General features: G+C 38.1%; 1 protein-coding gene across 2 annotated transcripts in view; it reads left to right on the top strand.

Annotated features, from left to right (window-relative positions):
* The window catches only part of LOC126092799 (uncharacterized), a 211,449-nt gene that overhangs the window by 102,712 nt on the left and 81,941 nt on the right, over positions 1-26,796 (top strand). For both annotated transcript variants that reach the window (XM_049908536.1, XM_049908530.1), the window contains exon 7: positions 14,399-14,547. In XM_049908536.1, coding sequence (XP_049764493.1) covers positions 14,399-14,547 — 149 coding nt within the window. The remainder of the gene's footprint in view (positions 1-14,398; positions 14,548-26,796) is intronic.

Raw genomic sequence — 26,796 nt, 5'->3', positions numbered from 1 at the left:
GCTGCCGCATCGATGGATCGGCCATGCTACAGAAGGGGACAGCTGTTTCGTGAAATGGCCACCCCGATCACCAGGTCTCTCTCCGTGTGACTTTTTTCTGTGGGGACACATTAAAGATCTGGTGTATGTACCACCTCTACTATGTGATGTAGCAGAGCTCCCTGAGAATATACTGGAAGCGACTGCTACAGTCGATGATGCTATGCTGAGACAGGTATGGCAAGAATTCGATTACCATATTGACGTCTGCCGGGTCACTCGTGGTTCGCATATTGAATGTTTGCATAAAAAAAAAAAATTAAAAAAAAACCTTCAAAGTTTCTCTTCAAAATGAAATATGTATGACATCTGTAAAATGTTTAGATCTTGTGCTATAAATAATTGATAGTGTTCCCAAACTTTATGTACATCCTGTATTTCTTAATCCAAAAAACTTCTTTGACCTAGGATATATCAAACGGTAAGGATTAGGACGAAGTATCTCTAGAATTTCAAATGGTCCAATGTAAATACCAAAAAATTTCTTTATTTCCTTATTGATGGCTTTACACTTTTCATAACTTTTGGTTAATACCAGATCCCCTACCTTATATTGAATTACTATAAGTTTCTTATCATGTTTTTGGTTTCCTTGTCTTGTGGCATAATTCCATATTGTCCGTAACAATTTTGTCTCTGTCATTTGCAATGATTTCAGTATGAGCTGGATAATCTACTAATTTATTCAAAATATGTTCTGGTTTTTATCATACTGTATTTCATATGGTGTGAAACCTGTGGTAGTGTGCTGTGAACTATTCAGTACATCTTCAAATTGATTGAGGTACCAAGATCAGGTTGTGTAATCTTTTGCACAGTATGCCCTGCAAAGCCTACCTATTTTGCACATGTACCCCTATGTTGGATTGGACAATAGTGAATAAATGGATATTAAAAAATGTTTTATTTTTTCATAGCTAGTAAATCCTTTCCATATGGCTGAAGTGAACTGACTGCCATTACCTGATAAGATTGGTTGTGGCTTACCCACTTTCAAGAAATTATCTTTAGTAAAACACTGAATAATTTTCCTGCTGGTTGCTTTCCTCAATGGATACAATTTTATAAATTTTGAAAACAGCAACTGCAACTAAAATATAACAATAACTATCTTTGGAGCAAGGTAGTTTTCCAAATAAATCAATGACAATTAGTTCAGACTTAGCTTTTGGGCACATACTTTCCATAACACACTGATGCTTTTGATTGGAGCCTTTAACTGTTAGACATCGATCACAAGTTAACAGACAATTCCTATCTCTTCTAGAGATATTATTGAAATATACATTTTCCTTCAGTTTTTGTATACATTTCATTATGCCACAGTGTTCATAACTCTGGTGTATGTATTTAATTAACGTATATACATGTTGTTTGGGCCATCATACTTTCCAACTGTCCGAGTCGGGACTACTTCTTCAAAATAGAATCCCTTTAAAAACCTGATAATATAATTTCACTTTTTCATCCCCTTTTTACCCATATAACTCTTTACTAATTTCCATTCTTCATCTTGATTTTGGTTACACATTAACTGGTTACAGATATTAGCAATTTCCTGCTTTCCTTTTATTCTCTATATGTACATATCTGAAAATTTTTGTTGTTCTGTAAGTTTTCATTTTCTTGTTAGCACCCCCCCCCCCCCTCCCTCCCCCTGGAAATCTAGACAGAGCATCTGCTATCACATTTCACAGTTTGGTCTCCTTTTATGTAATGTATTGTGTAGTTAAATTGTGATAGGAAAATAGCCCAGCTAGTAATTCTGTCATGAAACAGTTTGCATTCCTGTATGTAGCTCAAAGCTTTGTGGTCAGAGAAAACTATTGTTTTATGACCAACTAGGTAGCTCTTAAACTTTTTAAATCCCCAGACATAACTAAGAGTTCTTTTTCTGTGACAGTATAATTTCTCTCGTGTTTCTGTAATCCATCTCCTAACAAAACTGATTGAAAAGTGTTCTATAGCCCCACTGATTTCTTTCTGCTGAAAAAGCTGTACCCCAAACCCATAATCACTTCCATCAGTTATAAGACAGAATGGTAATGCCCAATCAGGCCTAGGAAGGATTTTACTGTTGCAAAGTTTCTTCTTAATTTCATTGAATGCCTCTTGACATTTAGTCGTCCATTCCCAAACTGAATTTTTCTTAAGAAGTTCTCTGAGACATGGTGCATTAAGTGCCTGCGTACATACATATTTATGGTAAAAGTTTGCCAAGCCATAAAATGACGTAAGTTGCTTTTTATTTTTGGGTAATGGAAATTCCTGTATGGCCATGAGTTTATCTTTGTTTGGCAGAATCTCCTTTTTACTAATAATGTGGCTTAAAAATTTAATTCTGTAACTCCAAATTTACATTTCTCTAATTTCAAAGTCATACCCCCCTGTATAAACTTTTTTTCCAATTTGCCTTAAAGTTTCAATATGTTCTTCCTATGTGTTACTAGTTACTAAAATATCGTCCACATAGATTACCAATTTGGACAATAATTTCCTACCTAAGACATATAAATTCAGCAACTGAAATGTTAAGTCCAAATGGCACTATACAATATTGATAGCTTTTTCCATTATATAAAGATGCAGCATACTGTCTTGAATTTGGCTCTTAAACAATTTGGTGTAACCTTGATGTCAAATCTAGACTGGAAAAAATATTTTGTGTCACTGAATTTATTCAATAATTCCTCCAGGGATTCAGGATAATCAGTTTTCCGTCCAAGGAATTTGTTCAGATAGTGAGAATCCAAAACAAGCCTAACATCTCCATCTTTCTTAGAAACAACATCCATCGGATTATTGTACTGGCTGCTGCTCCTTTCCACTATTCCCCATTTTTTGCATCTTCTGGAATTCTCTCTCCACTAATTTTCTTTTGCAAATGGAGACCCCATATGGTTTGATAAAAAATGGATCATGCTGTTTCATTTTTAATCTGCAGACATAATTTTTAACTCTTCCTGGCTGATTACAAAAAATGTCACAATATTCCCGCAGAAACTGATCTAAATCTTTTCTCTCATAATTGGATAAGCTATCTGCAGTACTTACTTTATCACTGACTAACCGTGAAAAACTATTACTATCAAAATTGTCCTCCTGTTCCTTCTCTAAACCTTCAATGCACTTGTCATCAGAAAATTCAATTTCTCTTATTTGATTACTGCAATTTTCTGTATACTTTAAATGTTATTTGGCCTTACCAGAACTACCAGATTTTGGTTCTGTGAAACATATTTTTAAGTTTTCCCAATAAAAAATTGCATTTGCTTTTATTATTCAATTCATGCCCAACAGAATATCTTCATTTAGGTCTACCACCACAAAACATCCTTGTTCAAAAAATAAATCCCGAATTAAAAATGAAATCAAAGCCTTTTTGGAAAGTGATTTGCTGCACATACCTGTAGTTCCCTTGATCTTATCACCTATTACAGGAAATTCTATGTATGAAGCACTGTTTTTCAACCTTTCTCTTACTTTATCAGATATACAACAGATAGAACTACCCGTGTCCATTAGACACATGCCTTTCCTATTGTCAATTGTTATTTCAAAATATGGACTACCAGGTAACTCTTGTTTATCAATTTTCACTTCCTCCATTAATAAATCACCTTCTATTTCTTTAAAATCTAAATAATTCATGGCAATTGTTTATTCGCTGAAACTGTTTCTAAATCACACAAAGACATATCACCATTAGACTGAATTTCTTCTGGATGTGACAAACTACTGCTTTCTGTGTAAGAGGGCTCACTAATTATACCTTGCTGCCTGCCTGAATTATTACTTATCTCATTGTTTATTTGTGTGTATTCCATGATTTAATTATTCTCAAATTCCAAATAATATCATCACTGCTACATTTCACTTCACTGACTTCTTGCTTATTTAAAACCCCTAAAACATTGTAACCTATCTTCTTAGTTTGTTCAGTCTTATCATTACTCTTAGCCAAAATCTCCCTGACATCAGTAGAAGACCACTGATTTCCATGTACCTTATCATCACTCATCAAATCTTCAATACCTACTAATTGACTATTATTAACTTCATCTTCCAATACATATACAGAATCATCCCATCAAGCTCCTCTTTAAACAAAATATCATTAACGTCATCACTGTCATCGTCATCATCATCATAATCATAATCATCATCTGAGTCACATGCATCAGCATGGACCTCGGCTACAACATCAAATCTCCCCTACTGCTACATCATCATCTGAATCAGCTACTAAAGTATCAATATTTTTGGGTACAAGGGTATCATTTTGGCTTACTACTACATCAGACAAAACTGGTTGATCATCATTAACAAACAAACTAGCAATACTGTAATCATCATTATAACCATCCTTGGATACACACTTGTTGTCAAATAAATTTGTCAGGTCCTCTTCACTAAGCTTATAACTATTTTGTGTCTTTGTGTCTTTGTGTCATCATTACTCATTCCTTTTAACATATAGTTCCAAAATTCATAGTGCTTATGTACATTATTAACATGGTAGTTCCTATTGTTATCCCTTCTATTTTCATTCAATATGTTAACCTTTCTGCTTGAGAGGTCAATTTGTGCCTTTCTCTCGCTAAGAAAGTCGCACACCAGGATGCAGGCCACACATAATCCTTTTACCACTAGAAAAAGCACACTTTATGGTTTCTTTCCCAAGGCATAATTCCACCCACACCTGGTATTGAATATTCTATGTCTGTGTGCTAATGGCTCCAGTAACATGACAGTTTTGCACTGGGTAAGTAGGCAATTTGCGGTTATGACTTAAAGTTTTGAAAAAATCATAGCTCAGTACATTAGTTGTAGCTCCTGTTTCTACATATATTTTTATTGAAATGTTATTTATTCGTGCTTTTAATATGGTTTGCACTATTTAGACCTCCTTATTACCACATTTATTCAGTTCTGTTAATAAATCCCATTGCGTGGTATTGCCTTCTCGGTATCTCAGCATGCGGATATTGTTTTGGAAATTGTCCTGAGATGTGCCCCCGCTCCGTCCATCGACCAACAATGGGGAGCTTATTGCGGTCGATTCTCGTTTGACGGTCGTGAAATGTTATTGCTTCCTTCACCTGCCATTTCAATGATCCCCACACCGCTATTACTACCCGTCCAAGGCTGTGGTATCACATTTGTGTTTGGCATTGTATTCTGGTTGTCATCTTGGTAATTATTACTACTTACTGTAGGTGGTTGCTGCATTGAACTATGCATCCACTGCACCGCATAGTTGTGATTATTCGGACTGCTATTTTGATTAGGCCATTGCCCTTCATTCGTACTACGTTTTTGATTCTGATTCCCATTATTGTTGTTGTTATATACTGGACGGTGTCATTCTTCACATCTACATTTTTTGCTATACGGCATCTGACCATTTCCTTTTCTCCCATTATGTTCATTATGTTGTTCTCGTTTACTGTTGTTGTTGTTCCTGAAGTTGGGATTTGAATTCCGGTTTTCATGTTTCCTCAGCGAAAAGTTCCCATTTTCTCAGTCTTGATTCGTCCGGCATTCCTCTTGTGATAGGTCTATCTTGTCTAACACCAATAAATATCTCTCCTGATCGTCTTCTGCAACGTTGTTTAATTTATCAGGGATGTGACCTGGAAAGCGAAGATTTAAAATACTTATCACATCTAGTGCAGATATAGGCTCATCCCAAAATCTCATCTTATTAATGTTATTTTCAAAATATTTCTGCAGGGTACCTTGTTTTGAATTGAACACCTCAGGGCTACAGACTTCCATCCTAAGGTGTTTTTGTATTGCCTTTGACCAATAGCAGTCTAAGAATGCCTTTTCAGATTGTGCAACGCTCTTACAGTTATCAATAATTTAATTCGCCCACAGGGCAGCGTCACCCTGGATATGCGCTATTATAAACTGAATCTTTTGTCGATCATTCGACGCACTGGGCAAAATATTCTGAAATCCCTTTATAAATATCACAGGGTGCACCGATTTCTTTTCTGTTGTAAACTTGAAAGTGAGAGTGTTTTATTAGACTCTCATCAGTAGTGGTAGTTACAGTAGAAGAATTTGCCCCCATTTGATTATGCATTGGCATACTCCTCCGTACATTTACGTCTAATCTATCAGAATTCAGTACGGGCTGATATGACCCATATGTGCTGTTTGCGTTGCCGTGAGTATTTTGGATTAGTGTATCTCCGTTATCATATATCTGTGCCTGTGAACGCGCACGTTCTATTTCGGATATACGATGTGTGATCTCTTGTTGCCACTGTGGCACTGGAGATTTGTAGCTCGATTCAATTTTTCGCCTGCGAGTTGATGCGCTTCGGTTGTGTTCTTTTTACAAACAGCTACGCCATTGGTTACTTGCTGTATAGCAGCCTTTACTTTATTTTCTGTTTGTTCCGAGATCTGACTGTCCTTCTCAGTTAACCAATCTTGGAATTCCTGTTCTACTTTCTTAGCTTATTTGACTAAATGTTGGTCTGTAGTTTCCTTTTGCACTATTTCAACAGTTTCCATACAGTTTGTAAGTTGTTCGACCTCGTCTTTTATAATGATATGTGTCATTTGCAATGTTTGCACATCTTGTGCCATGTTGCTGACTATGTTCGGCAATTCGGTTTATGTCATCTTCATTTCATTTATCTCCAACTGTACTTTTTTGAACTGTTCATTCATGTGCTCTATTAATGCTTTATCTGTTTCTTCGGCTTGTTCCATTATTTGTTTAGCTAGCTGGTTATTTCATTCCTCCATGATCCTATGCCTTTCTTTCATTTTTTCTTCCTGTAACCTGTCCCTTTCTTCTAACTTCCTGAGGAATTCCACGAACGTGTCAGGTATTGGTGAACATAGGGGCGTCATCATTAATCTATTCATTGTGATACTGCTACTTGCCCTAGTAGCGGCTATCTGTTCTGGTACTTCTATGTACTGACTAGATCATGGTGATTCACCCGAAAATAGCTTATCACCCTTATCATTCCTATGGTTACTAGTAACTTCTACCATCTTCGTATCACGATCAATATCACTTAGTAACGGAACATAATACTGCATATTTGTATCCTGATTCTGTTGTGGCTTCATAACTCGGCCAACTTTACCCATATTAACAAGAAATTCACACAAATTGCTTCACATGCTTTAACAGTATACACTTTCACTGGCTACAGCCTTACAGTATACCTACTTACTACAAATACTGGTTCTGATCTACAGTAGCATACTATGCTTTCTAAAAAAGAATGGTTAATATTTCTAAACTCACAGTACTATGACTTGCTTAAGGGGCTCCGGAAAGGCTCAAAATCATGAAAAGTTCAATTTTTACTTTTTTTCATTTTTTGAATCTGCAGACTATTACCTTTTAATAGATATATAATTTATTCAATTCCGAAGACTACAACTATTTTTAAAATTTTTTTGAAATGTGTTCTACATGGGCGTGACCCACTGTGGCGCTGTTAAACTGCTGTCAAATGGTGTTATTATTAACGTCCGTGTTCATCAGGTACATTTTAGTGATGTGAGATAAAGTATGTGTTGTGGCTAACCTATTTTCAGAGACTTAGCAGCACCTGAACTGTTGAAAAAGTGTATTCACGGAAAAACTCAAAACCCCAATGAAAGTGTAAATAGTGTTATATGGTCGACAATCCCCAAGACTGTATTTGTTGGAATAGAAACACTTCACTTTGGTGTGTATGATGCTGTTGCGACTTTCAATGATGGCAACATTGTAAGGTGCAAGGTATTTAGAAATATGGGAATGAAGATAGGTTCTAACATGGTACGAGCGATGCTTGCTTTAGACAAGGAACGCCTTCGGGCTGCAGACAGGGCTGTAAAGAGTCTAGAAATACAAACAAGAGTAAACAGGAGGAGGAACAAGAGGAAGCTGGAGGAGGAGTTTGCAGAGGATGAAGATAAACCATCCTATGAACCTGGAATGCACTAAAAATTAATCCAATCTTTGTTGCTCGATTCCCAAAACTTTTATTTTCTCATACTAATTACATGTTTTCTAAGGATCTTCCAAACATATTTGTTTCAAACTTACAGTAAATGTTACACAGTACCTTCTGCATAATTTAACACAGCATTTTTCCAAAAAACTGTATATTTTTGAATATATAAATAAAAAATTGCAAAAAAATGTTGTGAATTTTCATTACAATTGAAAAAAAATCATCTTTAATAACTGAACGAAAATTTTGTACAATCCCTGTGTTAAGTTGTAGCCCATATTCCAATAAATAATCTGTAAAAAGTTCAACTTCCTACCTCAAATACTTTGTGAGGAAAGATGTAATTTATAAGCGTTATTTTAACATTGCAAGTATAGGGCGTTCCAGAGCCCCTTAACAATTGTTTTCACAAATACAAACTATTTCCTACTCCATTACACACCATTTACCATCTGTGCTCCTGTTCTTCGATGATACCAAGCCCATGCAGCAAAAATTGATACCTAGTGGTCCTTACCTTTTCACTTTCCTGTTTGTATATGTTTCTCTGTCCTCTCAGGGTCTGTCAAGGTTCTTCTCTGGTACACACGTTCGTAACGTTTATACATGAAATAAAAATTTGTCTTGCATTTATAACGATTCCTTACTTTAAACTACGTACGATGAGAATTTAACATTAATTATGTTCATTGAGTATGTAAGACCATTATATGCTGAATACTTTTTAGGAGGCCAAATAAATGTTTGATTTCATTTTAGATGAGTGCCAGGCTCCCTACAAGTTTACAATTTCACTAAATCAAGTCCAGGCCAGAATACACATATATGCCCCAAATGGTATCGCTGAAAATATCTGACCTCTTGCAAATTAAATAAGGATTTGAAATGATTTTATAGCCTCTGCTATGAATGAAAATTGCAAAATAACTTAATATTTAAATCTACCGCGTAATGGCGACCAATTGTTGCTGGTCAGCGATTGCGGCTTGTGGGTGTCGTAGCAGCTGAAAAATACTAATTAATCTCTCTCTTCAAGTGAAACATTAAGATTAGGTGCTTGGATTATCTTGAAATAATAACATGAACTATTTTTATACATGTATTTTAAGCAATAATTCACATACACACCTTAACATCGTCTAGAAGGGAAAACAATAACAACATCTGCAAGCATTAAGTGCTACACATAATCTCCATATAACAAAGAAAGCAGAAAAAAATCTATGTGTTTTGTTCATCTTATATATAGCTACACAAAGATATAAATATTTTATTTCTGTCATAATTTTTACTGAGAGATCAATTATCAGCGATAAGGTCTTTTTCTCATCAGAGTATTTACGTTACAGTTTTTTGTAAATATTAATTGTACAGTTCTTCACAAATGCCTTTTAAGTCTTGTTTGTTTTTAATTTATTCACACTGTCCGTAAAAATCTCCTAAGGGACACTACACCATGTATCAGCATGGACCTCGGCTACAACATCAAATTTCTCTACTGCTACATCATCATCTGAATGAGCTACTAAAGCATCAATATTTTTGGGTACAAGGGTATCATTTTGTCTCACTACTACATCAGACAAAACTGGTTGATCATCATTAACAAACAAACTAGCAATACTATAGTCATCATTATAACCATCCTTGGATACACACTTGTTGTCAAATAAATTTGTCAGGTCCTCTTCACTAAGCTTATAACTATTTTGTGTCTTTGTGTCATCATTACTCATTTCTTTTAACATATAGTTCCAAAATTCATAGTGCCTATTTACATTATTAATGTGGTAGTTCCTATTGTTATCTGTGTGATGTTGATGGTGTGACCTGTGTCTGTTTCTCCTGCTCTTAGCCTGGTTACGAGTTTTTCTTCTCACCTTAAACTGACAGGCCCCAGGTGAGGTGCTTACTCGTTTTCCAGTCTATACTGTCTGTTCTGATTTGAGTTGGTGTTTTGTCTGTAATTATCGCTATTTTGATCTCTGTTCCTGTTACCATAGTTATTTTGTTTGCTACTGTTGTGATAATTTTGATTTTGATAGAACCCACCACTCTGGTGTTGGTACTCTCCCCTATTTTGATTGTTTGATCTGTCATGACTTTGCCATGGATAGTCTAATCTATCCACATACTTCAAAAGTTCTTCAATTGAGTCATTCTGGCCCGTAAAGTAGACCCAATTGAACCCGCTTTTGGTAGACGTTGTTTCAGTGTGTCAGTCTGAATTAACTTGTCTAAAGATTTGTCCAATTGCATCAATTTTCTTAGCTGCATTTTACAAAGCTCACGCATGCATAATTTCCCGTCTCTGTATTTGCTGCTGTTCAAAAATTCAAACTTTATCCTAGCTTCTCTGCTTTCTGACCAGAGTTTATACAAAAACAATGTTTCAAACTGATCAAAAGTTGTTTCAGGGCTTACATTCTGATTTGCCCAGGATAAAGCTTCACCGTCCAGAAAACACTTAGCTACTTTTGCTTTCAATGGTTCTGGCATACCAGATGTGAAACTGTCTTTGCATTGATATAATAAATCTACAGGATGCAACTTGACACCAGGGAAAGTTTTAAACAGTACATTGTTACATAAGTTGGCAAACAGATTGTTGTTATGTAACAACTGGCAACAACATTATTTTCTAAATTATTTACTCTTAAGTTGAGTGTTTGAAAGTTTTGGATTACTGACTCAACTTTTTCATTTACAAATTTAACCTCTTCTTTTTCGTTTACAAATTTAACCTCTTCTGCAACTACGAGGGTTGTTTTTTAAGTAAGGGCCGTTCGCACGTATAGTCCCGTAGTTCGCGCGGACGCCGCAACAAGGCACCGCGCCACTTGCCGGCATCCTTCCCATTCACACTGATGCAATTTGCAGCTCTGTAGCTGACGTGTACGCATCGCTGTGCTACTTTATAATGTTTACGATTATTGAATCGCCCGCCGCGTGTGAGATACGGTCAGTGATACGTTTTTTGACCGCGAGAAGCCTGTCAGCTGCAGAAATTCATCGTCAGTTAACAGAAGTTTATGGCTTGAATGCAATGAGTGAAGGTAAAGTGCGTCAGTGGGTTAGAGAGTTTAAAAATGGCCATCAAAACGTCCATGACGAAGAACACTCAGGCCGGCCCTCTGTGATCACTGATGATTTGGTGGCTGCAGTCGAAACAAAGATTCATGAGGACAGAAGATTCACAATTTCCACTCTTTCTTTGGAATTTCCACAAGTTTCAAGATCGGTTTTGTACAAAATTGTGTCTGAAAACCTAAACTTTAAGAAACTGTATTCTCGGTGGGTACCCAGACTCCTCACAGAGGACCACAAAGGGAAGAGATTTGCCACTTCATTGGACTTTTTGATTCGTTACGAGGAAGAAGATGACATGTTGAGTCAAATTGTCACTGGAGATGAAACATGGGTATCCCATATCACTCCCGAAAGCAAGCGACAATCGATAGAATGGCGACACACAACCTCACCCGTCAAGGTCAAAGCCAAACAGACGCTGTCAAAGCGCAAGATTATGGCAACTGTGTTCTGGGACTGGCGCGGAGTTTTGCTAGTGGACTTTATGTCACGAGGAACGACAATCAACTCAGATGCCTACTGTGCAACTCTTAAAGAAGCTCCGCAGAGCAATTCAAAACAAAAGGCGCGGCATGCTGACAAAAGGAGTTTTGCTCCTGCACGATAACGCTAGGCCTCACACCTCTCAAAAGACTCAGGATTTGATTGATTCTTTTGGCTGGGAAGTTTTGGACCATGCACCATACAGCCCCGACCTTGCTCCTAGCGATTTTCACCTTTTCCGGTACCTGAAACACCATCTTGGCGGACAGCGCTTCAATGACGACGATGAAGTGAAAGCGGTCGTGAACTCTTGGCTGTCGGAGCAGGCGGCTGAATACTTTGAAGAGGGAATTAAAAACTTAGTTGTACGGTATGACAAGGCAACTATGTAGAAAAATAGGTAAAAGTGTGTAGAATCAGAAAATAAAAGTTTTTTTACAAAAGTATTTGTATCTTTTTTTAAAAATAAAAATGGCCCTTACTTAAAAAACAACACTCGTAATATGGAGTTTTTCAGTTTCTCGTCTACATATTGACTTTCAGAAGTAACATATTCTTGCATAGCTTTAATTTCAGCTTTTCTGCTCTTGATCAACTCATCAGTAACTTTTGTTTCTGAGAATCTGATCCATTCCTCAACAACGTCAATTCTATCATAATATTACCTTTACTTCTGTGTTGGTAACTTGACCTAAACATTCAACTTTTGTTTCAGTATGGTCGACACGAATGTTAGTGTTGGCCAATTTTGTGTTGGTTGTATCTAAATTCAGTTTGAAAGAGTTTAAACTTGAATAGACTTTCTGAAAGTTTCTATTTATGTTTTGATTAACATTCTTTATGTTATGATTAACTTTCATGCTACGGTTAACAATTTTGTATCCAACAATTGGGATAACTGTTCAATTAAATTTATAGGTTGGCCTGATTGTTGAAAGCCGTGTACAGGGGATCACGAACTGCATGACACATTTTCTTGATTGAGTTTCAGACCATAGGTTCGTGAAGAATATTATTCTCACTCATAATGAGAGTATTAGACTTGCAACAATGCTCAAAATCAGTAAATAATGTTCTCTACCCACTAATGATCACACATATAAAACCTTGTACTGCAACTATTAAAGATTTATCATAGCACTTTGGAACCATTGAACAACTGAAATTAACACTGAATTTGTTCCAAACCAATATAATTGAAAAATAGAGTACTCATCTTTTGTCCATAGACAATGTTGCAGGTCCTTACAGTTGAGCGTCAGTTTTCGCCACTTGTCTTGCATCCACATATACAAACAAGTGGCACCTGGAATTTCACTCTTCGGAGAGTATTTCATTAGGGTATCGAAAAAGGAATGAAAACAAGGGATTGTTTTATTTCAGTCCATAATTGTGAAATGGTGATTTTCATTAATTTTTTCGTTGATTTTCAGTAACAGGGTTATGTCTACCACTGCAGTCCTTATTGTGAATGTTGGTACAGCCATTTTTAAAGTCAGTGGACTATTGTCTCACTTGGCTTTCACTCATTATTCCTTTTTCTCACACATCTCAAAGATTGTGACAAATTTTTTTTTTTTTTTTTTTTTTTATCCCCCCTTCCCCCCAATAAAAACCTAATCACAGAGTGCACCTCACAAGTGGCAGGATTTTCTATTAAAGCACACATTTTAACACATCACAGACAGCAAAGTAGCATAGACCACGTGCTACCACCACTAGATATGTACTGGGTGTAGGAATGTTATGACACCAATATGGTGCCTATAGCCCACCCACCACTGCAACAGACCAAAACAACTGTTACTTTGTGGATAGCCATTGTACAATTGGCCCTTAATAACACATATACATAACTAGCATTTCAGCAGACAGTCTTTTTCCAATTTACATATGGATTATCGCACGCGTGCACCCCCCCCCCCCACCCCCCGCTGTGCACACACACACACACACACACACACACACACACACACACAACAGAGTCATCGTTGTTAAGTCTTGTTAAGTCTGAGCTGCTTTCTGTATATATGTATCACCTAAGAACTTGGTGTTGCCTGGCTGCTTTCACCCTCAATGCCTGCATCCCACCTGTGATAGTGTTACAGCGGTCTTACAAATAGTAAGATAGTAAATCATATACAGGGTGTCCCAAGAGAAATGGTCAATATTTAAAAATATGACAAGAATGATCATTTGAAGCAAAAGAGTGCAGTAAACAGTCAAACTAGAATACATGCTTTAAGGACTATGAACACTTGCTCATTTTCACTAATGCGGAACACCTCTCTTCTTTTGAAAAAGGTCTCAAAGCTCTTACGGTAAGCACTTCAGAGCCCCTGTTTACTGGACATTTTTCTCTCAATTTCATCCATAGTATCACCTCTCGAAATATGGAAGGCAAAGAGCTTGCACTTGAGAGATCTGTTCCAGAGTATCAAAGATGAAGTAGTGCTCAATCTCTTAAGTTATGCACTTTAGAATCATGTGTGCTGGATCTATTTGCTTCATATGATCATTCTTACCATAGCCTCGAATATTGACCATTCCTCCTGGGACAACCTGTATGTGACAAGTTGGATTGAAATTGCTCTAGGTGTTCCGAAGTAATGCTTATGTGTTACCACTTTCCCACCTCAACAATCAGGGGTAGCTTACACCCACCGTATCTGTTTATAAAAGTTTATAGCAAATTCACAGTTGTTTGACAGTGGTCTCACTTAAACAATTTCTATTTGTTACAAGGCCTGTTTTATACACAACTGTTCATAAATTTTCATTCTTTTATTACTAATTTCTTTCAGAAAGGATCATATGTAAGGCTGTTTGGTATACAAGCAAAAAAATTTTCACTTCCATTATCAGACTATAAGGACTGTATAATCCTCAAAATTGATGGAAGAATCTTCAGTTTTGAATCAGTAGTTGGCAGTGAAAAGGCAAAGATCTCTAGGTAAGTAAGGAAAAAAATCATTTCCATAAACCATGTTTATAATCTTTGCATATTTACTGCACCATACGTTTATACTCTGATGTGATGGAGTATGCCTCTGGTACCAATGTCTGATCCCCCTTCCTTGTTCCAGTCACAAATGGCGTACGGCAACAGGGGTTGTCAGTATTAGCTCAAAGATTTTCTCAATGTAGTAATCCCACAAGATGTATGTACAGGGAAGTAATATGTTGCCTGACTCTTCCCAGAATTTCAGTAGTAAATGCACAATAGCTCTCTCAAAACATCAGCATTGGAGACACTCGAACATTTCTGTAATGCTTCAGCACCGACTAAACAACCCTGAGACAAAGCAAGCTGCTCTTCATTAGATCTTCTCTATCTCTTCTGTCAACCCAGTCTAATAAGTAAGGGTCCCAGACCGATGAGCAAGTGTTTTGTAAGCCAATTCTTTAGTGGCTGAATTACTTTTCATTAAGATCCATAGAGAAGGAATAAAACCTTTGAGGTTTGCCGGTGACATTGTAATTCCGTCAGAGACAGTGAAGGATCTGGTAGCGGAGTTGAACAGAATGGACAGTGTCTTGAAAGGAAGATATAAGATGAACATCAACGAAAGCAAAACAAGGATAATGGAATGTAGTCGAATTAAATCAGGGGATGCTGAGGGAATTAGATTAGGAAATGAGACACTTAAAGTAGTTGATGAGTTTTGGTATTTGGGGAGTAAAATATCTGATGATGGTCGAAGTAGAGAGGGTATAAAATGTAGACTGACAATGGCAAGGAAAGCATTTCTGAAGAAGAGAAATTAGTTAACATTGAATATACATTTAAGTGTCAGGAAGTCTTTTTTGAAATTACTTATATGGAGTGTAGCCATGTATGGAAGTGAAGCATGGAGGATAAATATTTTAGACAATAGAGGCTTTCAAAATATGGTGCTGCAGAAGAATGCTGAAGATTTGGTTTGATAGATCAAGTAACTGATGAGGAGGTACTTAATACAATTGGGGAGAAGAGTAATTTGTGGCACAACTTGATTAGAAGAAGGGATCGGTTGGTAGGACATTTTCTGAGGCATCAAGGGATCACCAGTTTAGTATCGAAGGGCAGGGTGGAGGATAAAAATCCTAGAGACCAAGAGATGAATACACTAAGCAGATTCAGAAGGATGTTGGTTGCACTAGGTACTGGGAGATAAAGAAGCCTGCTCAGGATAGAGTAGCATGGAGAGCTGCATCAAACCAGTCTCTGGACTGAAGACCACAACAACAATAACAGCAACAAAAACAACAACAAGATTATTCCAATGAATCCCAGCCTGGCATCTGCATTTCCTACTAGTTGTTTTATGTGATCATTCCAATTTAGAATGCTCCAGGTAGTTTCCCATAAGAATTGTATGGCAATTACTGTTTCTAGTGATTGCCAATAGCACAATAGTAGAATAGTGGATTTCTTCACTTGCTCATACATTTAGTTACATTCACAGTAAGCTGCCAGTCCGATGATCAGTATTCTATGGGTCTTCTGGCATTGTTACCTGCTTGTAGAGAATGACGTCATTTGTGAATAACATTATCCAGTAGATTTGTATATATGCATATATACGTTATGAAAGTAACAGTCCTATCACACTTTCTTTGAGTACTCCTGAAATTGCCTTCTGTCAATTTTGTTCCATTAGAACGAAGAGTTGACTCCTCTCTGCTAGGGAGTCCTGAATCGATTCACAAATTAGGTCTGATACTTTGGGGTTAGCGTACATTTTGTTCACTAAATGACAGTGCAGAACTGTATCGAGCACCTTCCTGAAGTAAGATTTTCATTTTCCAAAAATATTCTACAACAGGTTTATGTCAAAAGTGTCGGCCTGTAATTGTGTGTAATTTTCTTGAAACCGGGAATTACCTCCACTTTGTTCCAGTTGTTAGGTACCCTTCATTGGCAACAGAGTGCTGCAACAAATTACTGCTAGAAGGTGACAAGTTCTTCAGCATGGTATCTGTAGAATCTTACAGGAATCTCATCTGTTCCAAATGCCTTTCCATTAGTAAGTGAGTGTAGTTGATTTTCTGTTTTGTGATCACTTACAGTACCATCTGTCAGCATTTGTATGATGGTTGTAAGGAGGCACTGTATTACAATCTTCCACAGTAAAACACTTTCAGAAGAGCAATTTCAGTATTTCAGCTTTCCCTCTGTCATCTCTGTTTCAGTGCCCTTATAGTCACTGAGTGACTGAATAATAATAAACTGACTGACTTTATATAAGACTAAATTTGGCTGCATCAAACCAGTCTCAGGACTGAAGACGACGACAACAACAACAACAACAACAACAACAACAACAACAACAACAAATTTAGTTAGGATTTTTGATCAGATTGGATGGCAAAATTTTACTGTCATAGTAATTCAATGCTTCTTTCATTGCTCTCCTTACACATATTTTCATTTCGTTCAGTTTTTCTTTGTCCCATAGCCTATAACTGTTGAAATGTTTGCTGAACGTCTCTCTGCTTTCGTAGCAGCTGTACAATGCAGCTACTAAACCACAGTTTGTCTTCCCCATCCTTTAAAATCTTGCTCAGCGTGTATTTAACCTAAGGCAAATTAAACAACAGTTTTGAATTTCACCCCCTTGTATTGCACATCTTCATCCTCAGTAGTGAAAATTTGATATTGACCACTCAGATTCTCTGCAATTTGTGTCCTGTTACTCTTATTAGGCATAATTTTTTTCTACATTTCTTGACATTCTTTGTAAGAACTCTGGTGACTGATACTAACACAGCCCTGTGCTCACTGATACCCTCTGCTGTATTAACTGATTCGAAAAGTACTGGTCCAATTGCCACCAGGAGCTGTAGGGTATTACCCTCAGAAGTTGGTTCTCTGTATTTCTGCCCAAAGTAATTTTTGGATGAGACATTCAGAATAACATCACACAGGTCCATGTCTGTGCCACTTGTTTTAATCACATGAGGCTCTATTTTTATAGATGACAAACAAAAGTCTCCCCTTATTAAAGTACTGTGATCAGGAAATTTATTTACAATATTCTGCAAGCTCTCTGTGAAGCATTCTGCCACCACAACTCCCGCTGTAGGTGGTATTTAGGCAGATGCTGATATAAATCTACAACTGGCCATCTAGCTTTGGGTTTTATGTGGTTTTCTTAATTTTATTAAGGCAAGTACGAGGATGGTTTATTTGAAAATGGCATGCCAATTTCTTCCCCCAGTTCAAGTTTGTGCTATGCCTTTAATGGCCTCTTTGTTGATGGGACATTAAATCCCGATTTTGTTTCATGTTTTCAACCCAGGCGCCTAACTATGCTTGTCATCTGTTCACTGTTTCCTTCTTAAGTATTGTTCTGACTGTGTAGCCATCAACATTATTCATTCTAATTTTTGGATTGAGATTGTGAAATGGCAGCCTTGTGTGGTAAGTACTGTGCCGTGTTCCATCTGAACTTGCCCATTATGTCTGGTGATGGACAAAAATGTGTCAGCTTTCAAACTGCACCAGTTTAACTATGGCATTTTAGGTGTTACCACTGTAGTCATGAGGCAGCAGCCTACTAACTACCAGTGTTAGTACACTGTCATACTTTTACAGGCAGAGTACGAGAGACTCTAAAACTCGTCTGTGTGTGCTGGAAAGTTAGTCGAGATGACTGGAGGGCAGTTCCTAGCAAAAAGAACACAGCGTGTCACACTTAATGGAGAGAAATCTTTATATGTAAAAGTAACTCAGGCATACCATGAGGGTGTGTTGCAGAACCATTACTTTTCACATTATATATATGTGACCTCATGGATAACATCAGAAGTTTGATCAGGCTCTTTGTGGATGACTGTGTTATGTTCAGAAAAGTTGCAACAGTAGAAAATTATAGCGAATTTCAGGAAGTTCTGCAGATGCTTAGTGCAGGGACTGGCTGTTGGCCCTCATCATAAACAAACAAATTGTGCATAAATGGACATAAAGAGCTGTTATTACACCATTGCACAACAATCACTGGAAGTAGCCACATCCATTAAATATGTTGGATTACACATACAGAGCAGTTGAAAATGGAATAGCGACATAAACTAATCGCAGGTAATGCAGGCAACAGACAGAGGTATTTTTTTTTCAGAGAATTCCCAGCATGTGCACCCCAGCCGTGAAGGGGTTGGCGTACAAAACCCTCATTTGACCACTACTTGTCTGTGATCCACGCCGGGTAGGATTGATAGGGGAAATAGAAAAGATCAAAAGAAAAGCAGCACATTACAGAACAAGTTCATTTAGTAAGTGCAAAAGCATCACAGGAATGCTCGTCGGACTCCAGTGCCAGGCACTAAGAGAGAGAGACACTGTGGGTCAATGTTAAAATTCTGAGAGTGTAAATTCCTGGCAGAGTCAATTGCTTCCTCTTACATAAATCTTGTGAAAAGACTACGATGCTAAGAGCAGAGATTTACATTCATACAGGGACTTATCGACAATCATTCTTTCACTGAACTGACTGGAACACAAAATACTCTGTGGTATACACCATACGTAGGCTCATGGTGTATAGATGTAGGTGTAGGTTGTGAGGCCCAATAAAATCACAGAACAATGAGACTATTGGCAGCCCATTCATTTGTTCACTCTTTCTCATTGTACTCTATAAATCTAGTCACAAAGGAGAACTGTTGGGTATATAGGACAATTTCATCTACACATTAAAATGCAGAAGCAAGCACTGCAAGCTGCTTCTGTAAAGTGTACTAGCAAAAAAATTATGACTGTTGCTAGTTTACATACAATGATAATTGTTAGAATTACTTTTAGATTATTTTATTTGGAGAAGAGCACCTACTCTATAAGGCTACTGCTCATTCTCGTACTCTGCTCAGCTGCTGTCCTTACGCTGAAGAGCCAAAGAAACTGGTTGCACCTGCCTAATATCATGTAGGGCCCCTGCGAGCATGCAGAAGTGCCGCAACATGATGTGGCATGGACTCGACTACTGTCTGAAGTAGTGCTGGAGGGAACTGACACCATAAATCCTGCAGGGCTGTCCATAAATGTATGAGTATGAGGGGGTGAAGAGCTCTTCTGGACAGTACATTGCAAGGCATCCCAGATGCACTTAATAATGTTAATGTCTGGGGAGTTTGGTGGCCAGCAAAAGTGTTTAAACTCAGAAAAGTGTTTGTGGAGCCCACTCTATACCAATTATGGACATGTGGGGTGTTGCATTGTTCTGCTGGAATTGCCCAAGTCGCTCAAATACGCAATGGACATGAATGGATGCAGGTGATCAGACAGGATGCTTACGTACGTGTCACCTGTTGGAGTCATATCTAGATGTATCAGGGGTCCCACACCAATCCAACTGTACAGTCCCTACACCATTACAGAGCATCCACCAGCTTGAACAGTCCCCTGCTGAGATGCAGTGTTCACGGATTCATGAGGTTGTCTCCATACCCGTACATGCGCTCGATGCAGTTTGAAATGAGACTCGTCCAACCAGGCAACATGTTTCCAGTCATCAACAGTCCAATGTCAGTGTTGACGGGCCCGGGCGAGGCATAGAGTTTTGTGATGTGCAGTCATCAAGGGTACACGACCGGGCCTTCGGCTCCAAAGGCCCATATCGATGATGTTTTGTGCAAAGGTTTGCGCGCTGACATTTGTTGATGGCCCAGCATTGAAATCTGCAGCAATTTGCAGAATGGTTGCGCTTCTGTCACACTGAACGATTCTCTTCAGTCATCGTTGCTTCCGTTCTTGCAAGATCTTTTTCCGGCCGAAGCGAAATCAGAGATTTCATGTTTTACCGCATTCCTGATATTCACGGTACACTCGTGAAATGGTCATACAGGAAAATCCCCACTTTATCACTACCTCGGAGATGCTGTGTCCCATTGCTACTGCGCCGGCTATAACACCGTGTTCAAACTCACTTAAATCTTGATACCCCGCCGTTGTAGCAGCAGTAAACAATATAACAACTGCACCAGACACTTGTAGTCTTATATAGGCGGTGCCGACCACAGCACTATATTCTGCCTGTTTACATATATCTGTATTTGAATATGCATGTCTATATCAGTTTCTTTTGCACTTTAGTGTATTTCATATTGTATGTCCTGGACTTGGGCAGGATGGGAAATGAGTGGGATGTAGGGCAGCTGGTCGTGTTGGGGGGGTGGGGGGGGTGGGGGGGGGACTTCAAAACGAAAGAGTGATTCCAGTCTCCAGTGGAGGTTTTTATTTATCCAAAGCCTATGCCTAAGGGGTACACTAAACCCAAACTTGCTACGACAACAGAATGCTGGCACAGTTAAATTAAGAGGCATTGCGTCCCCAAAGGGAGGAACTGGAGGACACATCCTGTCACGGAGGGAGCTAGCAGGCAAGAGAGCATTCTGAGTACTCGTGCAGTCTCACTGACCCATGAGGTACGCACCACCTGACCGCCCCCAAATCCTCCTATTGGTGCGCAAAGGGTGCTTCAGTGGCTGTCTCTCCACCAGCAGAACTCGAACATAGCATCCTTGGTTAGCTGTGCTACAGTGGGATGATGTTCATGTGGACTGAGCATGGGTGTTTTGTAAAATATTGTACTATGCCGGCCCAGGCTCAGCCACTGTCTTATCAAAGAGGCAGTACCATATATCAAACAAAAGACGATTAAAATGGATCCTAATAATAAGTTACAAGTGTAGACCTTGTTACAAAATTAAGAAAAATTGTAGAGAAGTGGTCTTGATGCAGGCATGCTGATGAGATGCCATCGGAGTGAGTGTGGTGTTAGGAATACAACTGCAGTCAGAGCTGGTGGATGGCTCGAGGGCGCAGTTGAGGCAGCAGCTGAATGGCACGCGGGAGGGCTCGGGCACCATGGTTTAGGTCTGCAGTTCAAACCAACAGCGCTGGTACTGCTGTACAGTGATCAGCAGGCTCAGTTAATAGACCTCACAGATTGCAAGTAACTGTAATATGCAAGTGCAAGTTTCACATCAAGAGGGGGCCTAGGGAAGAATTCAGTGTATGGGCCTTACAAGTAACTGTAACACAGTTACTACTAATGTGAATGTCACATGACGGGATTTGTAAAACAAATAAAGATTGTTAGACAAACTCTGTGTATCTAGAATGAAATTTTCACTCTACAGCAGAGTGTGCACTGATATGAAACTTCCTGGCAGATTAAAACTGTGTGCCGGACCGAGACTCGAACTCGGGCCCTTTGCCTTTCGCGGGCAAGTGCTCTACCGACTGAGCTACCCAAGCACGACTCACGCCCCGTCCTCACGGCTTTACTTCTGCCAGTTCCTCATCTCCTACCTTCCAAACTTTACAGAAGCTCTCCTGTGAACCACGCAGAACTAGCACTCCTGAAAGAAAGGATATTGCGGAGACATGGCTTAGCCACAGCCTGGGGGATGTTTCTAGAATGAAATTTTCACTCTACAGTGGAGTGTGTGCTGATATGAAACTTCCTGGCAGATAAAAACTGTGTGCCGGACCAAGAATAGAACTCGGGACCTTTGCCTTTCGCGGGCAAGTGCTCTACCGACTGAGCTACCCAAGCACGACTCACGCCCCGTCCTCACAGCTTTACTTCTGCCAGTACCTCATCTCCTACCTTCCAAACTTTACAAACTTAAGCAGATTGTTTGCTCAAGGAATATTGTCTCAGTTATGCAACTGGATTGTGATTTCCTGTCAGAGAGGTCGCACATCAAGGTGACTGACAGAAAGTCATCAAGGAAAACAAATGGTTTCTGGCATTCCTCAAGGTAGTGTCATAGGCTCTCTGCTGTTCCTTGTGTCTATAAATGATTTAGGAGAAAATCTGAGCAGCCGTCTTACATTGTTTCCAGATGATGTAGTCATTTATCATCTAGTAAATTCATCAGAAGTTCAAAACCAATTGCAAAAGGATTTAGAAAAGATATCTGCAGGGTGCAAAAATTTGCAAATAATGAAAAATGTGAGGTCGTACACATGACCGCTGAAAGGAATCCGCCAAACTTCATTCTATGATAAATCAATCAAATCTAAAGGCTGTAAATTCATCTAAATACAGGAGCTAGGAAGTACAATTACAAAAAACTTAAATTGGAAAGAACACACAGAAAATGTTGTGGGGGAAGCTGAACCAAAGACTGCATTCTATTGGCAGAACAATTTGAAGATGCAACAGATCCACTAAAGAGACTGTCTACACTATGCTTGTCAGTTCTCTTTTGGAGTATTGGTGCATGGTGTGGGATCCTTACCAGACAGGATTAACACAGTACGTTGAGAAAATTCAAAGAAGAGCAGCACATTTTTTTATTTTGAGAAATATGGGAGAGAGTGTCACAGATGTGATAGAGTATTTGAGGTGGAAATCATTAAAACGAATGTGTTTTTTGGTGTGGTGGGTACTTCAATCACCAACTGTCTCCTCCAAGTGGAAAAATATTTTGTTGGTGTAATTTTTCTTCCTATCTACGTGATTATGTAGCTCTCAATTCGTTTGAGCAATCAATCATTCATGATAAGAAACACAGTCATAGCTCAGTCACTCAAAATGATTCTGAAATTTTACTTGTTAGAATGAAATCAGGCGATGATTTTTCTTCTCTGCAGGCTTGTGCTTTGCGGCAGTCTGCTAATCTGTACAAATAAAATGCCTCGTAATTTTGGGAGCGTTGTATAATCAGTCGGGAAACCTCAGATCAAGCAGATATTTGGCTTTGATGAAGTTTAACCTTCCGAAGAAGTAATGGAGCTCTTGGATTATTAAATGCAGGTTCGTATCCAGTCTTTCGGAAGTTCCCTTCTGATTAACAACTACGCAATATATCGATAAATATCATTAATTCTCAAATGTCAAATACACACCTTTTGTAAGAAGGAGCAATCTATATATATTTCCTTTTTAATCGTACAGTTCATATCAGTTATCTTCTGTTATAAATCTCAAAAATCAGATTACAGTTCTTCAAAACCAAGCTCAGGCTAATCGGCACAAAGACAATCTCGGAAGCTTTTTTCCTTCTTTTTTTTTTTTCTAACAACCACCAGAGAGAGTACTACAAAGAATACTTATGCGCTCATGGCATAGCTATTGTATGAACTACTTTTCGCATGGATTCTGCGAGTATGAAGATAGAAAATTAGTAAACGTCATTCAAGGGTAGAATTGTATCAGAATAATTCATCGAAAATAAAGAGATATTACAATTGCCCCTCGCAGTGAGCAAAGTTAATGATAATACACTTTGCGAGCTAACAGGAAAAATTTGTTGGGTTGTTTATTCAAAAGAGGAATATTTTGAATTAGTCGAATTTTACTATAGAGAGTATGGGTAACATGTTAAGACAATAAGTTACGAGAATACCTAAGCTGTAGTTTTTACATGTACCGGGGTATACCCGCATCCCGAGTACATAACCAGGGAAGATGTAGATTGGTGTAATTACGAAAAAGGTCTACCCATTTGGGAACTGGCCTTCACAGGGAAAACCCGGAAGAATAGACCCCAGCTCAGGTATTAAAGAAGATAGGAAAGCCTAAATCCAGTAATTTTGAAATATATAGAAGCTCCATAGATTAGATCGAAGGAAAAGTGCCTCATAGCCAAAAAAATTTTACAATATTGCTCAAAAAAAATTTTCAAAATTCTTCTTTCGACGATGTAGCCGGCGATCTCGTTGTGAAGTTGATGGAACAGGAACACTGGATACGGACACCGGGTAGGCGACGTACAGCGTTTGGTGGAGGCGGCACGGAGGACAGGCGATGGCTTATGGTACAGGATAGAAGCTGGTAATGTGCCGTAGAAACAGGAAGATGATCTCAGGAACAGATGGTCAGGGACGTGAACATGAAACAGGTTTAAAGTGGAATAAGAAAAGGTTCTGACTGAATAAATCCCTGGAAGAGAGTGGATTAAGGCAACGAAGTCCATATTTCATCGTTGAACTCAAAATCGGAGTGGATTCTTATATTCTTCCATCTGTACTAGACTGGAACATCCATCAGTCCTGACAATCGCGAATTTTTTTTGTAGTCCTCAATATCAAAGTTGTTTTGCATTACAACTGCTGATTGTCCAAAACATTGCCAAATAGACTGTGGGCATTTAAATTTTGTTGTAGCTCATATCGAATGTATTCCTCTCAAAAAAATGTTTAATCTAATCTTCATTTTGTTATAGTGCAGGTGGAAGTAGAGCATTGAATCTGTCCGAGGTTTGCTTTCAATTACGAAATTATGGATAAAATTTAAGTTTACACCTGATGAAAAATTTTAAACATAGGCATATCACACTGACTCCACAAAAGGAATAATTTGAAAAATTTTCATTATTCTTATAATTAATTGATTTATAGATCCACTTGCAAATAAATATCATTAATGATGACGTATGTTCATTTAACAAATCATCCACTCGCAGAATCTTCTTCATCCTCTCATGAACATTTATGGAAATATATTTCAACAATTATGTCCATAATATGAAACACACAAACTGCTATTCTTAAAATGTTAATTAAAATTCTTAAATTAATTCTCCTGGTAAAGAAGGCATAATGAAAAATCTAAAAATTATAATAATTTTCTCTCGCGCAACCAGAGAGTTTCTTCAATTGTTTGCAACAGTGACATTATCGACTGTTGCTTCATTTCACAGTTCATTTGTTTTCTTGCGCGAACAGCGCACATCATACACACAGCGTATTTACCTACATATCCCACACTGTTCAAGTTTCACACGCAATTCTCACATAAGTGCCGTGTCTTGAGGAAATGTATATGCACTTTCATTGTATATCATTATGACTTCTGCTCATAGTCCACACTTACAAACACTAGTAATTAACAAATTCTTCTACCTATCTTAAAATTTTGTGCTAAACTATCACAGGAGTAATCTCACTGTCTCTTAACCTATCACAGGAGAATCTCACTGTCTCTTAACCTATCACAGGAGCAATCTCACTGTCTCTTACCCTCTAGACAACATAAAATTCTTGATATTTATACACACATTCGACTCATAGTCAAATTCCACACTAAATTCTTCTCCATATTTGGTATCACAGATCTATGATCCTTCAAAAAATTTCTTAATATCATTATGCGGGAATAATCCCTTTATTCTTTTCGATTTGGGATATGCCAACAAGTATGATCCAGGATTTGGTATATTTACAATAACATATGGTCCGGTATAAATAAGATTCCGTTTCTTTATGTTCTTCATCAGTTTCGAGGAACGGATGTGTCGCCTCAATAAAACCTTTTCTCCAAGATGAAACGTCTGAATCCGGTGATTCCGTTTATCATATGTCAATTTCCGTTGTATTGCCTTTTTAGTTAAATTGACAAGTGCGAGTCGAATCTTTTCCTCCCATTTTCAATTCTGGTCTTCATACTTTGGCAGATGGTTTATCCAGAAGTTGTTTTCAATCTGACTAAACATAAGCTCTGTTGGAGTAAAGTTAGTTGAGGTATGTGTCGGATTTGGCCCAAGAACATAATCCAATGCTGAAATAAATATTCCGGCACTAATATTAAGTCCGAACGGGACAACTCTAAATTGGTAACTTCTCCTGGCATAGATAAATGCAGTATATTTCCTACATTCTTCGTCCATTTGGACCTGCCAGTACGAACTTCTCAAATCCCCACTAGTGAAGTACGAAACATCCTGGAAATTTTGAATTAATTCATCTATATTTTCCGGATGAGTTCTTACAGGTACTATTATTTTATTAATCTCTCTCGCATCCAGAACTAATCTTACATTGCCTCCAGGTTTTGGAACGACTAAGAGCGGAGAACAATATGGACTAGTTGATGGCTCAATCAAGTTCCATTCTAACATTCTATTTATCTCCCTTTGAACAGATTGTTTTAAACACCAGGGGATCGGGTAGTGCGTGTAACAGTAAGTCTGATGTGGCTTCACTTGTAGGTGACAAATATACCCTTTAATAATTCCTGGTTTCTCATCAAAAATCTCTTCATATGTCTCTAACAAATAATGAAGCTGCTGCCTTTGTTCTCCGGTAAGCTGATTTGATTCACTAGCTTTTATCATTGTTGTTTGGTTAAAGTCCTCCTGTTGTATCAAATCCTTTGAAAGCTCCTTCCAACGACCGTTTGTAGTGTCAATTAATTGAATCATGGCACTGCGACAGTATTTCTCATGCACCGTTTCCTTTCTATTTAAATCCAGTGCTATCTCTTCT

Source organism: Schistocerca cancellata, chromosome 1 (assembly GCF_023864275.1).
Source record: "Schistocerca cancellata isolate TAMUIC-IGC-003103 chromosome 1, iqSchCanc2.1, whole genome shotgun sequence".
NCBI classification, from domain to species: domain Eukaryota; kingdom Metazoa; phylum Arthropoda; class Insecta; order Orthoptera; family Acrididae; genus Schistocerca; species Schistocerca cancellata.
This window is presented reverse-complemented; position numbering and strand designations above follow the sequence as displayed.